The 20,357-nt window shown below is 41.7% G+C and overlaps 1 protein-coding gene across 1 annotated transcript in view; it reads left to right on the top strand.

Moving 5' to 3' along the window:
- Positions 1–399: 399 nt before the first annotated feature.
- The window catches only part of ADGRG7 (adhesion G protein-coupled receptor G7), a gene marked incomplete at its 3' end in the record, with an annotated part of 33,105 nt that continues 13,147 nt past the window's right edge, over positions 400–20,357 (top strand). The window contains exons 1-10 of the mRNA XM_018568319.1: positions 400–418; positions 5,173–5,183; positions 6,124–6,270; positions 8,371–8,465; positions 11,799–11,833; positions 11,989–12,102; positions 13,404–13,561; positions 14,991–15,146; positions 17,345–17,454; positions 19,373–19,759. Coding sequence (XP_018423821.1) covers positions 400–418; positions 5,173–5,183; positions 6,124–6,270; positions 8,371–8,465; positions 11,799–11,833; positions 11,989–12,102; positions 13,404–13,561; positions 14,991–15,146; positions 17,345–17,454; positions 19,373–19,759 — 1,232 coding nt within the window. The remainder of the gene's footprint in view (positions 419–5,172; positions 5,184–6,123; positions 6,271–8,370; positions 8,466–11,798; positions 11,834–11,988; positions 12,103–13,403; positions 13,562–14,990; positions 15,147–17,344; positions 17,455–19,372; positions 19,760–20,357) is intronic.

A 20,357-nucleotide genomic window follows, 5' to 3' on the forward strand; every position in this document is an offset into this window, starting at 1 on the left:
AGAAATGGTCGCTGTACAAACCAACGCACGGCAGACCACACACACAAAACACACAAAGTACACACACAACACATAAGGCCTCACTTACACTACGTGTACATGTCCATGCAGCATGCATGCCTGTAAACAGCCGATCCCGGGAGGGACAAGTGCTGCGTGTGGTTGCGCTCAGCAGCCTGTTGTTCACATGGGAGGGCACAGCTGTACGATGTCATACGGACACCTGGACTTCACATATAAGTGAGTACGGGGGTCCGCACTTGGACGCAGACAGGATCCATCAGACACGGATGACAGTGTACATCCGTGTCCTCCCATAGAGGAGAACATACTACTGCGCGCAATCACATGCAGCACCTCTCCCTCCAGGGATCAAGCGTTTGCAGGTGTGCACGCCACATGGACGTGTGCGCCCAGTGTGAATGAGGCCTAATACACACACACAACACATAATACACACACAGTACAAACACAATACAGTACACGCAATACAGGACACACAATACACACGCAATACAGTACACACAATACACACACAATACAGGACACGCAATACACCAGCAATACAGGACACAAAATACAGGACACACGCAATATAGGACACGCAATACACATGCAATACAGGACACATAATACACATGCAATGCAGGACACACAATACACATGCAATACAGGACACATAATACACATGCAATGCAGGTCACATAATACACATGCAATGCAGGACACACAATACACATGCAATGCAGGACACACAATACACATGCAATGCAGGACACATAATACACATGCAATGCAGGTCACATAATACACATGCAATGCAGGACACACAATACACATGCAATGCAGGACACATAATACACATGCAATGCAGGACACACAATACACATGCAATGCAGGACACACACAAAACATCGCTATTCAGCCTGTTCATAGTTCAAGCAGCAAGGGGAGGAAGAGAGGAGAAGCCTGAGACATGGAGAAGAATCCCCCCCCCTCACACACACACGTTGCTCTCGGCCAGAATGTATACTATAGGAGCAGCTGTGAGTGCAGGAGAGCTCCTCATACCTGCTAACAGCTTGCCTCCTCCGTCCTCCGGTCGTATCTTCACACTCCCATGTCATTTTCTGCCCAACCGTCTAGGCCCCCCTAAGGGCTGCCGCGGGGCTGAGTGAAGAGGGTCCGTCCTCACGAAGCTGAAGAATGTGCTGCCTGGCGGTGCCTGCTGTGTCGGTAGCGGCCCCGCCAGGCACACAAGTGACAGGCAGAGCCTCTCTATCCCCGCACAGCCACCCGTACATGCAGAGCGGCGGCTGAAGGGGGGGGACAGCATGAGGAAGCTTTCAGGCCATCTGCTTCCTCTCTAGGCCCCCCCCAAAAGGCGGAACGCCAGGGCCCGGTCACAATTGCGACCGCAGCGACCCTGGTAGTACCGCCAGTGGATATTATGTACTGTAGATAATGATATATTTAAAGTCTTTGCAATTTTACTTTGAGGAACATTATTCTGAAATTGTTCAACAATTTTTAGATGCAGCTTTTCACAAGTTGGTGAACCTCTGCCCATCTTTACTTCTGACTCACTCTGACTCTCTTAAATGCTCTTTTTATACCCAATCATGTTACTGACCTGTTGACAATTAACCTAATTAGTTGATGTTCTTCCAGATCTTTCTTGTTAGTACCACTTACGTTGCCAGCTTTTTGTTGCCCTGTCCCAACTTTTTGGAGACGTGTTGCTGCCATCATTTTCAAAATTAGCTTATTTTATTTCTTAAAATAGTAAATTTTCTCAGTTTAAACATTTGATATATTTTCTATGTTCTATTGTGAATAAAATATCGGTTTATGAGATTTGCAATCTTTGCATGTAAATTTTACACTGTCTCAACTTTTTGGGAATTGGGTTTTATCTCTCTATCTATATATTTATTTAACACATCACTCTCTATATTTAATTCATCTGTACACCACAATTTATGCCAAATGCTAACATTTTCTATTATTCCTTTAGCTAATTCCCCACTGGCTACCATTCAGTGTGTAAATATTGGTAGTAATTTAACTATTAGAACTCAAAATTGTAATCAAAGTCTGGAGACACTTGCTGACAAGGTAAGTGTCCTTCCACAAACTAAAGACATGTAAGAAACATATGCTTTAATATATACACCAGTCATAGTCCTTAGGGTAAATGCCATACACATGGAGTATTTCTCTTTGGGCAAGTCAGCTTGTTTCTTATTTAGAGCATGGATCTGTCTTTTTCGAGAGATGTTAGCTCATCTTAGGCCTCGTTCACATTGAGCGATTTATCGCGCGGTAATTCCCGCGATATCGTGTCTATTTACCGCGCGATATCGCTCTCCAATGCTTGGCAATGGGGCAAAGGGTCCTGCTGTCGCGGGTCATGTGTCGCTACAGCAGGACCCTTTTTGGAGCGGATTTTGCCGCGATTCAATGCTTTTCGATGCAAGCATTTGCATACAAATCGCGCGATATCGCGCAAAATGCAAATCGCGCGACAAACGCGCGATTTGAGAATCGCGCAGTGTGAATGGGGCCTTAGGCTCCATTCACACCTGAGCGGCTGTCCGCGTGTATTCGGCTGTACGGATACGCACGGAGCCACTCTAAATAGAAAATACAATGCACTTTAATGTGCATCGGTCAGACCATTGTGGGGACCGTGCGGTACAAGCGCTATAATCTGGCAGATTCCGCACGTTTGCGGCTATTTAATAGTTGCAAACGAGCGGCATCCATGCCGATTAAAAATATTATCGTTTTTGTCCCTTCCGGCCTTCCGCGCGGGAACCGCAAACGCTATATGTGCATGGAGCCTTATAGTAACATACTGTATAATAATAAGGAGCATACACTCTTACTGTGTGGCATGCAGAACTATAGCCTCTTAAAACTATGTACATAACAAAGATAAGCCTCGAATGTATTCTATTTTAAAGTGCGACTCACCCCAGATTTTTATTGGTGTCTGTGTCCCCCGGGAGATTCACCCTCTCTACTTACCCTCTCTATTTACCCTGGTTACCATTATCACTGAAAGTAAAAGACAATCCCACATTTTGGGTTGTCATCAGAACAGGAATAGATGCAAAACTAGTTCTGGTGACCCTGCTGACCAGGGATTTCCCCTGCTTTGGAGGGATTTCTTCACAGTGTGGTATCAGACAGGAAGGGAAGGGAAATCTCCACAATGGGACACAGATGACAAAAAAAGCTGACAGGGGTTATAACCTTCTTTTATTCTATAAAAATTAACAAAAAAGGTTTGCTTCTGTTTCCACTTTAAAGTGACACTAAACTCAGAAGTTAAATCTTAAAAATGGATTCATGTACATTAACTATTAACACATACTGTATTTAGCTTATTTGTGTTTCACTCAGTGGTAGATCCTCAAATTCTCTGAATTGGTGCTGACACTGTCCGTCCATCTGGAGGGTGGCTACTTTTGTCCCCCATGCTCCTCGTGTGTTGTAAAGTAGCCACCGCTCCAAGCTCACTCCCGTGATGGACTACAATCTCAATACAAATTAGTAAACTAAACCTGAGATTGTAGTCTATCACAGGAGTGAGCTTGGAGTGGTGGCCACTTCACAACACACACGGGGACCATGGGGAGCAAAAGTAGCCACTCTCCAAAAGGAGGGACAGTGTCAGCACCAATCCAGAGATGATTTGAGGATCTACACAAATAAAATACATTTTTGTTAATAGTTAACCTCCCTGGCGGTACGATTTTTTCTTTTTTTTCCCCTTTTTTCGTTCTATTTTTTTGGTTTTATTTTTTAACTTTTGAATCTCCCGCCGGTTCCGCCCCCCTGCAAGGCGGGCGCTCGCAAATGACGGAACCCCGATGCCAGCATCGGCCGGAGGACACAGCGCGGCTCAAGGGACAAGGTAAGAGACGCGCTGTGTATTCCCAAGTGTGGCTTGGGGTTACCGCTTATGGTACAGAACATTAACCCCGAGCCACACCCGGGAATACCGCCAAGAAGGTTAAGGTACTTGAAGGGATTTTTAAGATTCAACTCCTTAGTTTAGTGTCACTTCAAGGTTCTATAATTAAAAATGTTTCCAGCCACTGCAATAATTTAAATGCTCCTTGCACGATAAAACCATTCTTCTGAAATGGTCTGGAAAAGAGACAATCAGCTCCGCCACATCAGATGTCAACAACACTTGTATTACTGAGGAGAGGAGGGATAATGTCCATGACCAGCAATCTTACAAAATGAACTGTACATAGTGGTCAGGGATCTTAAACAGCACATTATTTGACAATTTCTCTGCAATGGCACTGGTGGTATTGGTAACTTCTGAATTTGTTGAGCTGTCTAGAGTTCCGGAAGCTGAAACAGTAGTGGTTCACCTGAAAATTGTGCGTCTATGTTTTATGCCAGGATTTGAAGAAGGAAGGTTGTTAAAACGGACCTGTACACTCAAAAAAATGATTAATAATAACATAGGTCAAGCGAGGTGTAAAATGCTGTGATTATGAAATACTTACACTTGCAGAGCACTCACTTCCTGCGTTCAAAGGGCAAAATAACTTCAGTTTGCCAAAGCAATGCACACTGGGATCGCCTTGTAATCAGCAGAGCATTGTTGGGAAATCTCATCTGTAATCTCACGAGATCTCAGGGAATGGCATTTTCCTCTTCTGAGATGATGTGCAGGGCCACATGTCTAGTCACATGTGCCAGAAATCCAGGAAGTAATAGGAGAGCTAGTAATGTGCCCTTAGTAAACATGGCCACTGTCAGAAGAATGGGGAAGAAAAGAGATATAAGGAATGCAAAGAATACAAAGCCAGCAAGTATCTAGAAGTATGTGTATGTAGATTGTCATTACTAAACATTTCTAAAGGTGTCTTTGTTGTTTTTTAAAGATATGGGTAAAGGTCCGCTTTAAGCATGCATGATACTAGGTATAGAAACTTTGTATATCAACTTCTAACTGTCTACCTAAGGCCTTGTTCACACCAAATGCGGAGCAGATCCGGTCAGGTTTCTGCTACACGCACGCTAGTCTTTTAGATGCGTTTTTGACGCGTTTTTTGGCAATTTTTTTATAGTTTAACATGGGCTATCAGTGCATTCCAGGCATTTGCATGCGTTTTTGATGCGTTTTTGATACGTTTGCAGATCTAGAGCAGGTAAAATAGGGCCTGCTGCAGTTTTTTTTACCTGCTCTGGACCTGCTCTGGATCTGCACGCTGCAATGCGAACTGTAGCTAAAAATACCATAGGAATACATTGGACACAGTTTTGATCCGGTCCGCACCTGCTCTGCCCTGCACCTGCTCCGCGGTTGGTGTGAACTAGCCCTTAAAGCCAAACTGGTAGTCTGGATGGTGAATATAGCTATTAATGTGCCTCCACAGCTCTCTTGGTCTGCTCTTGAGGCACACGTAGGGACCAGGGAAAAATATGAATTTCAAGAGTGATTTTTTTCCTCACTGACATCTGCAAGGCTGGTGTAGAAAATAAATTAACAGATACAAATTTTGTACTCAGAAATAAGCAAGGCAAATCTGGCATGTGTTGCATATAGCCCACACTTGTCCTCCAAGCCTTGTGGATAAATAATAGTTATAGATTTTCTATATATGTTTTACTGACAAATGTTTTATAAATTAGAGGACTTCATAGTAGCTCATACCAACTTATAAATATTCCTTAGCTCACCTGTAAATGCCAGCTACAAGACTGCCTGGAATGGTATGGATATTAATGCCATCTAATTGGTGGACTATACTATACTATACTACCACTTTTGGTAAATGTAACTGTTAATATCAGTGGTGTTCTTTCTGTAAATATTTTTAAATCTTTGTGCAACTCATCTCAGTAGCTGCAGCTGGCTTGACTGACATGTAGCTGGCTTGACTGACATGTCTTTGACCATTATTTGCTATGTTCTAACTAAAATGTAAATTACTATCTGGGACCCTTTGAAGTTAATGAAGCTCTAATGAGAGACCCTCAAATAGCTTGCCTACTGCTGTTCGACGAAAGCTTTGCTTGTCATTTCTTTGTAGTTAGAAACGATTAAAGTGTGATATAATCTTTTCACTTGAATTCTTCTTCACTTAGACACAAATAGACACAGAAAATGCCAAGGACGTTGCTGTCACAACTCAGATCTTGACTTCAGAGCCTCAAAGTCTGCAGGCAGAAGACATCACAAATGCCATTAGGATTGTGAACAGGTTACTGAATGTATCAGATGCTATAGAAGATGTACGTACAATAAACTTGTTTTGTTACTAGATCTTCCCTGATCTGATTTAAAAAGCGCTTAAATCCCTTGGCTTCTCTACAAGTCACAGTTAGGCTCCACAAACCTCCTAACACTATACCTCAGCACTGTCAATCACCTGTCAAAAGCCAGAACCTCAAAGGATAGTAGAGGGTCTAGCATTCAAAGTGACACTAAACTCAGGAGGTAAATCTTAAAAATAAATTAAAGTACCCAAACTATTTACAATACGCTACCTTATTTGTGCACCACTCGGCTGTAGATCCTCAAAACATCTCTGAATTGGTGCTGACAATGTCCTTCCTTCTGCAGGGTGGCTACTTTTGTTCCCCATGGTCCCTGTGTGTGTTGTAAAGTCGCCACCACTCCAAGCTCACTCTTGTAATGGACTACTGTCTCAATACAAATTAGTAAACTAAACACGAGATTATAGTCTATCATGGGGGCGAGCTTGGAGTGGTGGCTCCCTTTCAACAAACACAGGGACCATGGGGAACAAACATAATCACTGTCCAGAAGGAAGGACAGTGTCAGCACCAATTCAGAGATGATTTGAGAATCTACAGCTGAGTGATACACAAATAAGATACATTTTCATTAATAGTTAAGTTAATTGAATGTATTTTTAAGATTTAACTGCTGAATTTAGGGTCACTTTAAGGGCTAATTAACAGGGGGTGGGGTTTCATTTTAATCTGAGGAGAAGTCAAAATCCTGTGGCCAGGCTCTTTTTAGAATCTACGTGGCTCCTGAGGGACACAGTGATCACTTTGATGGCTAATAGAAGTACATGCAGGCCCAATAAAGTGCTTGCACTTCAACACTAAAACCTGTCATGGGAGAAATATGGGGCTGACCTGCTGACCCTCTTCTTTCTATCCTCTAAATCACAGACCTGGTATGTATATGTAGATTAGAACTTCCAACTTCTGATTTTCCCAGACTTCTCTAATATGCATACTCATGTCATGTAAAATCAGTAAATATTTGGTGATCCTGCCAGTCCCCATTGTGAAGACCCCCATTCTATTTCTTTCTGACAATTCCTAAGAAAGGGATGCATCCTAGCATGGTCAGTTTGCACCTCTTCTTTCTATTTGGGAACTACAGGATTCCATGCTGATACATGGCATACCTGTAGTCCCCTTGGTCATATCGCTGCCATGCCTCCCGCCCAGCCTTTCAGCTGCTTGAGTGACAGTGGCTCATGAAGCGAAAGAGCTCCTATGAACTTTTGAAGCTGCCAGAAGCTATCAGACTACAAATTCACGTTTAGTTAGCTGATTTGTATTGAAGCTATAGTCTATTATGGGAGTGAGTTTGGAGTGATGGCTACTTTACAACACACACGGGAACCATGGGGAACAAAAGTAGCCATCCTCCAGAAGAAAGGACATTGTCAACACCCATTCAGAGATGATTTGAGGATCTACATCAACAAAATACCTACAGACAATTTGCTTTTATTGAGTGAGGCTTTTATTGCTTTGGAACACACAGAAAGATGGGAGGGATTTAGTGATGGTGACACAGACAGACAGCAATAAAAGCTATAGGTTTCAATTAGTAACTAATCTATCCTAAACTAAAAATGTAAATAAAATAAGGATAAAGTAAAAAAGGCATATAACTAGTGTGCCATGTATTTATTATCCTAATGTGAAAATTCCAACAAAAACACACAACAATGTTATTCAGCTCTTTGTAGATTTTTTTCATGTGTTTCGTGTGTGCACGTCTTACAGTGTGCTTCTTAACTTTCATGATCATATGACATAGATTAATTATAGAGTAATAATGACATTTAGGCTCCATTGACACCTATATTTTAAGTGTGATTTGGGATTCCTGCTACAGGAAATCGCAAATTCCTGCAGCAGGAATCTCTAATCGCACTCAAAATATAGGTGTCAATGGAGCCACAAAATTGTGGATGTAGTATATTCCTGCTTTTATGATGCTTTGTTGCAAATGTTACAAACATGTAGGCTGGGTCCTCAGTTGCTTGTGTGAGCCTCTCGGGCCAAATTGTTATGCTTTCCAGTTAAGTGTACAAACATAACTTTCTTTCTATTCCTCAGGTGGGCCAGTCTGCAATTGCCACTGTTAGCCAAATACTGAGTGCTAATGAAACAGAATTTAAAGATGATGAAGTACAAGTAAATGCAGCAGAAAGGTATGAAAACCTAAACATAAGGTTGTATTGCCAATATACTTTAATTGGATGTCTGCATAAAGCTAACCCATCCGTTTGATCAGGCAGTTTGATAGAGACATTAATTATTTAATGTTTATGTCTTGCTTATTTCCAGGCTGTAAACTAAGTAGATATTTGCTTGGCAAAATGGTTATTTTATAGTAATAGGCATTTTTTATTATTTGAATTTGTAATGTTTACATTATAAAATGGTTATTTTACACTATATTGCAAAAAGTATTGGGACACCGGCCTTTACACGCACATGAACTTTAATGGCATCCCAGTCTTAGCCCATAGGGTTCAATATTGAGTTGGCCCACCCTTTGCAGCTATAACAGCTTCAACTCTTCGGGGAAGGTGTCCACAAGGTTTAGGAGTTTGTCTATGGGAATGTGTGACCATTCTTCCAGAAGCACATTTGTGAGGTCAGGTATTGATGTTGGATGAGAAGACCGGGCTCGCAGTCTCCGCTCTAATTCATCCCAAAGGGGTTCTATCGGGTTGAGGTCAGAACTCTGTGCAGGCCAGTCCAGTTTCTCCACCCCAAACTCACTCATCTATGTCTTTATGGACCTTGTTTTGTGCACTGGTGTGCAGTCATGTTGGAACAGGAAGGGGCCATCACCAAACTGTTCCCACAAAGTTGGGAGCATAAAATTGTCCAGAATGTCTTGGTATGCTGATGCCTTAAGAATTCCCTTCTCTAGAACTAAGGGGCCAAGCCCAACCCCTGAAAAACAACCGCACACCATAATGCCTCCTCCTTTACACAACTGCATCCAATGCTTTGCATTACACTCGGTGTTCACTGAGCTCCTGAGAGTGACCCATTCTTTCACAAATGTTTGTAGAAGCAGCATTTTATACCCCGAGCTAATTGGAACATCCATCTGATTCCAATGATTTGGAGGGGTGTCCCAATACTTTTGGCAATATAGCGTATATGTATATATGACCAAAATAGGTGTGCAGAGATTTATTAATTAAGTTAAACCTACTGTTACCACCCAGGACACATAGAACAACCATACTGCTTTTGAGGAACAGTCAAAACTGGGTTTGTGCAAGATATTTAATTATCATTCTTAACTGATTATAATTGCACAGTCTTACTTATTAATTATGTGTATCTTTCCCATTGCTTTTTTTACTTACTGTGATTAAGGCTGACTTTCAGAACTCAGTCAGACCTAAGATGCCCTCTGAGTCTGGTAGTTGCTGCATTCTAAGTTGCTGCTAGACCTTAGGCTGTTAACACACTGTCTCCCATCTCCTAAGAGTGCACAACAGTATTACATAGGAGAGACCTAGGTGACAGAAATATAAACAACTATGAGCTCTGCTATTTGATACTGTTATAAGCTGGAAGGCAATATGTTTTAACAGCATGAGGTCTGGCAGCTGTCAGGTCAGCATCTTAGCTCTGAGCATCAGTCTGAAGATGCTTAACAAGGAAGCAAACAGAAGTACGCTTTCACAATTACAATAATTTTAAGACTAAATATTTATTCCTCACAGATGCCCACTGGTAAGTGGTTCGCTTTAAATTAACTGTGCCCCCCCAATGTAAATGTAAAATACAAAGAAGATAGTTAGTATTCACTTTTCCTGTTGCCCATGATACCAGTCTTTGCTTTACTGAAGAAGAACCTTCATAATACAATTCTTCAACAAATGTGGGATTCCTGGTTCCCTGCTGCATTCAATAGTTTGATACACTGGCTCTTATGTCACCACAGTGTCCTGAAGAACCAAAGCATACAGCAAGGAACCAGGAAATTCATACTCCCAGCCTCCCTGATGCACTGAATTTTGGAGATTCTTCAGCTGGTGGCTTCTTTTTAATAAAGCAGAGAGTAACTTGGCAGTGGAAGTGGTATTAACTATTTACTTTGCAGGGGACACCTTATTCTGTTATTTTAATGACCAAGTTGCCTTAATATATGACAATAGTATTTAAGGAGACAGATTATTAATTAGAAGACACAAATAACAGTAATCGGCATATACAGAATGCCGGGCGCTGCGTCATTACACGGTGCCCGGCTGCTGGATTTGCTAGTTTCCTGACCAATCGGGAAGCCAGACAGCGAGTCATTGCATGCTACCCGGCTTCCTGATTGGCCGGGAAGTCGGCTCCATGCTGTCTCATCACAAGTGACGAGAGGGCATGGAGCCGTTTCCTGGCCAATCAGGAAACCGGGCAGCGTGTAATGATTCGCTGCCCGGCTTCCTGATACAGGAAGTACTCGTGCTAGGTATCGGAGCATTTGGGCGAGTACGAGTACTCACCCAAATACTCGGTATCGGCACCAATACCGATCTAGTATCGGTATCTTTGCATCCCTAATATATATATATACACATACATATATACTGTATATATATAGGTATATATAGAGATATATATCTAAGCAACGTATGGTAATTCATATCAGAGCCAACAAGTACACCCATAGTGATGTGTGGTGCCAAAGAGCTGATTTCTGTGCATTTTTTTTTACAAGCATTGTAAAAACCATAACAGCAGCTGCTGATATCAAGAGGAAGTGTTGCCTGTATTTAGAAGAATATCTAATATTTGGATTCATAGCTTACTATGATGCCTACTATGTGAAAGGAATTCTAGTAATGATGTTATGAAACCTTCAACATAACCTGTCATTTTCATATAATAAATGTTTGGGAGTTTATTAAGATTCTAAAACTCTATGAAGAAGTCAATTAAGGTCAGAAGCCTCAGCTCTAAACTGGAGAAACCTTATTGGGTGCTATAACTTACTTTGAGTTGTTTCATTGCTATGATTTTTATTCATTTTTGGACTTTGAGCTTTACCTTTCCTTCCTGTGTTTTTTCCCCTCACAACAGTCTAACAAGACAAATGGAAGCATATTCTCTGAACATCGTTAATGATACTTTGTCAGTGGTGCAGCCAAGTGTTGCAGTTGAAAAGCGTACACTGTCTGCAAAAAATGAAAATGGAATCATGTTTATGTCATTAAAAGGTATAGTAGATGACTAATACAACATGGAAAAAACATACATTTTATTTGTCTGCAATATTTCAAAGCACACCTAGCAATATTCATTGTACAGTGTAAATTGCCCATATGCTCCTCTTTATGTCCCTATGCTCCTCCATGGCTGACATTATGAACAAAGTTGGCTTGGGTGGGGAATAGATGCCAAGAAAATAGTCCTCCCTTTTAAGAGCCAGCTTAGTTTTTTCTTTTAAATTACAGAGTTGGGGAGGTGGGGGCGGGCTGGCAATAAATAGAGCAAGAATTTTCAAATCTTTTTTTTTGCAGATTTCCACCTCTCAGTGGAAAGCTGGAGGATCCAAGTTAGACCAGGGAACACAATAGCAATAGAAGAACCCATAGTAGATGCAATGGCTGGTTCAACATTGAATAAAACATTCCTAGCAGTGATAATGAGAATACGGTATTTTACCTAATATGGAAATCTATACCTTAAGGCATTTTTCTTTGTGTGCAGGTCTGCCAGGAGATGACGCCTTAATACCCAACAGAGTCATAGTAGATAACAATACTTCAGAGTTTATGCCTAATGAAACAGCAGACGTTCAAATTTTCATCAAACCAGCTGAAAGTAAGTTCTACATAGAAGTTCTGGGCAGAGCCAGGACCGATAAAACTCATTGTGATTAGCCAAGTTAGTCTACATTTAAATGCCATGTTATTGTTGGATTCTTAATCAAGCACACAGTTTGCTAGGAGATGATGTACCATAATAACGTGTCACTTTTGGCATTGAAGGTATGGCAAAATAGACTACAGACCTACAGGTCCCTTGAAGTCTATTTTTATTCATACAAACAATCCTTGTTTTCATTTAAGTGTATATAGCCCCCCCAAAAACAATGTGATATATTTCTTCCTTAAATGTACTGGCTGTATTAGTTCTCAGGCTTTTTCCCAATATTTTTACCTGGTAATCCTGCCAATAACACACTTCATGCCCTTCATGGTATTTCTTGAAGTAGCTATGGGTGGCAAACACATGGTTGTCATACCGGATGCACTTCAACATGTCTCCCTTTATTTATTTCCATTACATGGTGGATAGATGGGACTAGAAATGTATATAAGAACGATAAGGATGTTTTTGCTTTATTTTCAGTTCACATAAGGTGAAAAGAAAGAAAGTTTGCTTAGTTAGTACAGCACAATTCCAATAAGGCATTTAAATGCAGCACAGCCTTTCCCCCTTCCACAATTCAAGGGATGGTCAAATTATTTAGATAAAGAATAACACTTTTTTTCTAACTCTTTTGATAAAAATTGTCAAAGACATTTTTGCCATTGCATCAGTATGTAGAAAATGCCTGGCATAAGGCTCCCAAAAAAACATGTATTTTTTTTATCCCATTGCATTTAATTTGGATGACTTGTTTAGCTAGGCTCTTATGGTACGCAGTTGATCTTTTGTTGACCTGACAGATCAAAATTTGACTTTGCGTGGACTGTTCAGAAAAGCTATTCCTGACCAGCTGTGATTCGCACACCTATACTTTATGTCTAACAATATGTGGACACATCTTCATATGATTGAGCCCAAGTATTTCCACTTTAAGGGTATTAGACAATTGTGCTTCACACTTGTAGCAACAGTTTGGGGATAGCGCTTTTCTGTTCCAGCATCACGGTGTGCAAAAACAGGTCCATAAAAACATTGTTTGATGGGTATGAGGTGGAAGAAGTCGAGTGGCTTGTATAAAGAAATCTGGTCTTAACCCTAGTGAACATCTTTGGGATAAAATAGATCACCAATTGTGAGCCAGGTCTTAGATTTGATTTCTAATAGTCAATGACGAATTTGTATTTTATTCCATGAATGAATATAATGTTTTCACAAACAATTGATAACATGCCTTTATATTTCTCTTACAGGTGCTGATAATGACATAGTTGTCGGTTTTGTTCTCTACCAGAATGATAATCTGTTTAAGTCTAGTCATAAAAGAGACCTAACTTATAGAAAAAGAGTCATCTCAGCCAACATTTCCAATGGGATACATGCCAATGTAGAGTTTAGCTTCAGTCAAACGGTATGTTTGTGTACTGTGTAAAATATGGCTATTCCCATTATCTAAAAGTTACACTCCAAAGCAAGACTGAAAGCATACATTGCAATGAATATAGGAATGGCATTCTACATGCCATGGATTTCCTAGTTTACATCTAGGCATACCTATGGGTCTTTAAGCCACTACATCATTTAAAATGTATTTCTCCTTGCAGTCTCTTAGGCACAGTGAGAGAGGAAGTTGGACAGTGCAGAATCATGTAACAAGAGGCTACAGACTTACAGGAGAATTATGATGCAAGTGATTTTCACTCAGCCTCATAATCTGAGCTGACCTGTGACAATGAAACTGTCACAGGTCGGCTCAGTAGATTGGGAAGTGAGCGAACACATAACGGCGCTCGCTCACTTCTCGATCATTCGCACCTGCAACCACTGCAACCCTGCTAGTTCTTGTGAAAATGTCTGGTATCGACACTGGTATCTGAACTGGTATCTGTGCATCCCTACTTTTTTGGCCGTAGTTCACTTTAGGGTCACAGTAGGATGTTTACTAACTCCTGTGACCCAAAACTCAGCATTTAGATGGTTATTGCCCGCTATATGCTGACAGTGCAGAGCTGCGCTGCAGTCAGAAAAAATCCCAACAATATTGTCTGGATCCATCCTGCTGCCTGATTGACAGCTGGCTTTGCCTCTCTAGACGTGTGACAGCTGCAGTGTCTCATAATGGCACTAACTATGGGGATGAGTGTATTTCACTCTCCCCATAATGCTCCTTTAAAGTGACATTAAAGGCAAAAACATTTTTCCCTCCCCCCAATGTTAATGTCAGCACTTACCTTAAATTATGTCTCTTTTTCCGATCTTCCTCTTCTTTCCTGATGTTTTCAGCCTTCTCTCCAGCGGTGCGGCGGCTCTCCGATCCAGCGCTGACTGCTCTGTCCCTCCGATCCAGCGGTGTCTGCATGCGGGTGCACCCGTCCATAGACTTAGCTTGCGTCCCTCGTCGCGTTCCTGCCAAAAATGAGAACTGCGCATGCGCGCGCCACAAGATCCTTTGCGGCCTCCAGAAATTTCTCATTTTCGCATGGGACCGCGCACGGGACACAGGGTAAGTCTAAACTGCTGTTTGAGCGTTTTTTTTTTTTTTTGCATATATCTACTGCTTGCTAGCAGTAGATATATGCAAAAAAAACGGAAGGGTTTAAATATCCTTTAATGAATGACTATAGGCAAGACTGGATGCAAGTAAGCCAGGAGTTCCATCCTGCAGGAACATTGCTTCAAGAAACCCACAATATATACTTTGTATAATTTTATACTGCAGGAAATATAAATGGAAATATGAATAAGTGTATCTGAGTCCCATTTTGTATTATACTACAATAAGATTATTTTTTTTTTTTTTAAAGTAAAACATGTTATTTATGCTTCTCTTCTTTTTATAGTCTGATCCATCATATATCCTGGTACAATATGCTTGTGTTTACTGGGACTATGATAAGAGTGAATGGAATACTACTGGTTGTGAGAAATCCTCGGTGAATGAAACCTTACCTCTACGATGCTCCTGCAATCACACTACTAACTTCGCTGTCTTAATGGTAAAAAAAACATACATTGCTTATAGATTCAAAATAAATAAAAAGGCTTCGGCTGGCTATAAAAGGAAATGATGCCTCTAATTATGACTATTGCTTGTGATAATTTAGCTGTTTCTGATGTTCTATAATGACCTATAGGCACCTCAGGCAGTCAGACCTTGTTATCCTCATTCAGGGGTATTTTTCAACCTGCAGATCTGGAGTCTCTCCTGCTGATTGTGGCATCTCAAGTAATCCTAGAGAACTCTAGGAATTCCAGAGTGCTACCTTTGTTGTGCACTTAGCAGATGTTTCCAATATAGGCTCACTACAACAAAGCTGCCAATGTATCCCTTTTATTACTGACACATATGGAATATACAGGTTCTCAAGCTGATAAATGCATGTGGACATGGGCAGACAAGCTATTTGTGCAGACTGTGCAGCTGCACAAGGGCCCCATTTAATTGGGACCCATGTATATCAGATGTGGGTCATCTAGGTGCTGACACCCCTCTTCCTGTAACAAAGACCTGATTCTTAAGATGTCCTAACCCTATACCTAGTTTGTAATATCCAAGTGGTGATGGGCATTGAGCACCTATTCCACTCTCTGTCTGACCAGCCCTGAGGCAGTAGATTTTTCCTCTTTGCACTGGAAGTGAAGAGGATGTTAATTTTCCTGCATATTACAGACCTTGAGAGAGTTCAGGGTAATGTAAAGTATATTCTTCCTTTTGCTCTCCCTTTCCCTTCACCAACTCTTTTTTTCTCCTTAGTTCTTTATGGTTTGGCGGTATATTTGTATAGGTATATTTGTCTCTTTTAGAGACTTTGTCAACTAGTGCATGTAAGGTTCTGAGATAAAGCTGAATTCTGAGTACAAAAACTTTCCTCATAAGCCACCATGCATATTACCACCTTATGCATATTACCAAATAAATCATCATCATTGTGCTGTACATAGCCTGTACAGAGAGCAGAGCTGTGGGAGCGACCCAACAGGTCCACCTCCTACTGGCGGCCTGCAGAAAACTATAGGAGGGGACGGAGAGAAGACCAGTCACTGTAATAGATCCAGGATACGTACCTCTCCGGCGTCTCAAACACGGAGGGTGACTCCGCCCAGTGTCCGCTGACGTCATGCCGCTCCGCCCCCCTCCTTGGCTTAAGCCACGAAAATTCACTTGTCCAGCGTTCCTGCAATGGACGTGGTGGCCGGACAAGTTCTGAGCAGCCCAGCTCTCCTTCCTGCCTCTGAATAGGCTCATTAGCCTCCTACCTCAACCCTCCAAATACTTCTGCTTACTTGAGCCTGCTGTGACTCATGGTGCACCAAGACTGCAAACCAGACACTGCACTTCAGCTTCCACAGCCAGCAATCAGCCACAGTCTGGAGAATTCACCATAGCAGCCTGAGTGCAACTAACAGCAAGTATTAGTAGTAGTTCCATCATTTATCATAAGAGGCATTACAGTCACCCTGCACAGGGAGGGAGCAGCAATGACCGGTCTTTATTACAGGAAGCTCCAGCACAGAGGCAAATTTTACACTGTATTACTGCACAGATCTGGAAGACATACACAAAGCACACCAATATTGAAGTAAGAGTACACATTCCTCTTGTATTTAGACAGTATTTGCTCAGCGCAGATTTAGTTTTAAGGGTGATTAATGTTAATTTGTCCATATTTTTTAAATTATTCTGAGGAAAAACAATGTTAAATCATTTCCTTTTTTAAGCCAGAAAATATTAAATATTGCATACTTATTTTATATAGTCCTTTAACCAGCCAGCAGGTGAAACGCTGTGTGTTTAAAACATTGTATCACAATCAGCTATGCTGAAAATAGGCAGTTGATTACATAACTTGAATAAACCATCACAGCAATGACTCCTTTATAAGATGGCTTAGTCCGAGGGTTCAATCCGAGAAAGGGATACTCAAGGCAAGGTGTGCCTGCTGTTCTGCCTCTTTAACTAACACATGGAAATGTACATTCTAATTGAACTCAATTCTTATTACTAACTTAACTAACTAGATACTTAAAGAGTCTTATTTACAATAAGATAATGCAGGGTGCAAAGTGCATAGGTATGAATGGGCCTTTAAAGGCTCAATATGTGGGCATGGATCAATTAGGTTAGAGTAGGACAAGGTCACAGTTTACTTTGGCTTCTCTTTGCATGCTAAATTGCGTATGTTCCTGTTTTCAGAGTTTCAAAGAAAACATTACATCTCCAGAACTTAATATAGTGTCAACCACTGGCTGCGTACTTTCCGTGGTGGGATTAGCTGTTACGGTAGTATTTCTGCTTTATGCCAGGTGAGGTACATGGCTATAAATTACTTTCATTGTGAACTTATTAAAGTTTGTTTTTTTCTTTTTTCATTAATTAAATCATAATTATACAAGCTAAATACTATAAACCATTGTTTTCTTTTCTGGCTGGTTCTCAGTTGCAGCGTTCACAAGATGCTATATGGTGTGTCTGCCTGTAGCATGCTGAGTGCTTGACTTTACTGGCAGCTAAAACAAACGTATTGAATTCTGTGACTTAAGCTGGCCACACACCTTACAACCATCGCAAGACTTTTCGTCTTGCGATGGTTGTAAGGTAATTAGAAAAATATACGATCTGCATATCTTGGACAGGCAGATCGTACTTGCGATAATCGCAAGCACTTCCGATCAGCGCAATGCTGAACGGGCAGCGTGCGCTTGCGCACCCCGGCCCGTGCGGCATTTATCTCACGATCCTGCTACAAACCAGCCGAAAATCGTACGATTCTCGGCTGGTTTTCGAACATGCTCGAAAGACAAAAGTTGTGCGACCGTACAGTAGAAACAGTTGCACGCCTTCCACACACCTTGCGATAATCGTACGATCGCGGGATGTGGGCACCTTTAGTACCTACAGACAGAGACATATCTAAAGATAATAGCACCTATGGCAAGCACGGAAATTGCGTGCCTTTCCAAAAACTGACACCCATATTTTAGATAAAGTTACCATAATATAAACTCAAAAATACAAGCCAAACTTGCATCAGAGTCCTTCCGTCAGAGTCCCCAAAGCCCCTTACATTAGAATCCCCAGAGCTCCCCTTGCATCAGAGTCTCCCTTTAAATGAGAGTCCTCATATTTTCCCCTTACATCAGAGTCCCCCTTACATTAAGGTTCCCATAGCTCCCCCTTACATCAGAGTCCCCCCTTATATCAGGCTCTATAAGGGGGGCTGTAATGTAAGGGCAGGCTCAGGGCCCAGACCCCCCCCCCCCTTACATCAGAGTCTCCCCTTGCATCAGTGTTCATCCTTGCCTCAGCTTCCCCCCTTTCATCAGAGTCCCCTCATACCTCACAGTCTTCATAGTTCCCACTTACATCAGAGTCTCCAGAGTCCCCCCTTATATCAGCATCCCCAGAGATCCCCTTTACATCTGAGTCCTAAGGACTCAGATGTAAGGGGGGACTCTAATGCAATGGGGCACTCCAATGAAAGGGACAATTCTGGGGACTCTGATGTAAGGGGGATGCTGGGGACCTATTGCCCAGCATCCCCTCTTACTCCCAAGAGTATATACCTTGCAGACAGCAGCTTACTTGGTGGGGATGGACGGCTGAATGAGGGGGGGCAGGCAATAGGCATACATGCAGAGTTGAATGCTGGGAAGGGCTGGAACTGCGGAGGCAGCAAGTCAATTGTTGTTAGGATGCTTGGCGGTCCTAGCAACCAGATACCACCATGTTCATTTAACCTGCTGTATCATTCAACTCCCTGGCTGCTGATGGTTGATTGCTAGAATGCCAGGCAACCCTAGCAACTAACTGGCAGCACCACAGGTTGAATAATGACAGGGGCAGTGACTAAGGTCAGTGCTGCTGTCATTATTCAACCCCTGCTGCTTCTGATTAGTTGCTATGAATCTGAGGCTTGTGCTGCCTCCTCTAACCATGCTACCCTAGGTACTGGCTCAAAAGTGCTAATACAGCCCTGCCTTTACTTAGTATATTTATCTGTTTAGAAATGGGTTGGTGACAGGGTCTCTTTAAAGGAGACCAAATGATCTTTCAGCACAAGGTACTTCTGGGGCCTGCAGTAGGTGGGGATTGGACGCTATGGGTTATATTGTTCTTTTTCTTACGGAGTAAACCTGTGCTTCTTTACTATTGTGACAAATCAAAAGATCTGTCTGTGAATGAGTAATATTACTGTACATTACTAATGTGACTATTTTACAGATTTAGAAAGAAAGAAAAGAAATCATGGATACTGCTGAGTCTTTGTACAGCCATGCTAATCTTCTATATAATATTTATTGCTACAATGGAATACACCGTGTTGAAAGATAGCAATTCCAATACTGGCGATTCAAGTAATACATTTATACCATATGAACGTTTTGATCCTCCACAACCTCTATGTGCAACCTTGGCTGTTCTATTGCACTATTTCCTCCTTACAACGTTCACATTGACAGCAATGTTGGCAGTGGAGCTGTGTATCCGTCTGGTTCGCGTCTCCCCTTTTACGCCAGAAGACTTCATGCGAAGTGCACTCATCGTTGGTTGGGGTAATGTCCTGCAGTCTCTTTCAGATCTCACTCCACCTAACGCAGATACAAAACAGTAGCTACAGTATAACAGGCATATATTACGCAGTATACTTAAAGTGACTCTGTCATGAGGAAAGTATGGGGGGGGGGGGGGGGGGGCTGGCTTTGTGGACCTTTTCTTTTGAGAATGTTTGTTCCCTGGCTGTCATTCTAATGCTTTGACTTTAACACTTTCTGAGTCTCTGACCTGGAACAAAGAGATGAGCAATTATGATATCTTTCAGACATGTATTTACAGCACATTTGTTCCAAGTCTGTGAAATTATTCAAGTCATACACAGCCAGACATATAGCATTTTCAAAAGAGGGCCAGTAATGGCAGCTCCCATATTTTTCTCATGACAAAGTCATTTTAAAGTGTACTTTTTATTTTCATTTTGGGCAGAAAGTGGAAGGGTTAAAATATCTGTCTGGCTTTAATTGCTGTTTGTTGGAGATTAATTCTCGTTATTGGTTATGGTGAACATTGTCACCATGGACATGGATGTGAATGATTTACTGTTGGAGAAAAGACTTTAAGCTAAGGCAATATCTTCTAGTGGAGCTAAATCCACTGTGGGCCCCTGGAGCTCTATACACAATATGGTAGACTTACCTCTTAGTGTGCCCCC

The sequence above is a fragment of the Nanorana parkeri genome, unplaced genomic scaffold, assembly GCF_000935625.1.
Source record: "Nanorana parkeri isolate BGI_ZX_2015 unplaced genomic scaffold, ASM93562v1 scaffold1171, whole genome shotgun sequence".
Classification (NCBI taxonomy): Eukaryota; Metazoa; Chordata; class Amphibia; order Anura; family Dicroglossidae; genus Nanorana; species Nanorana parkeri.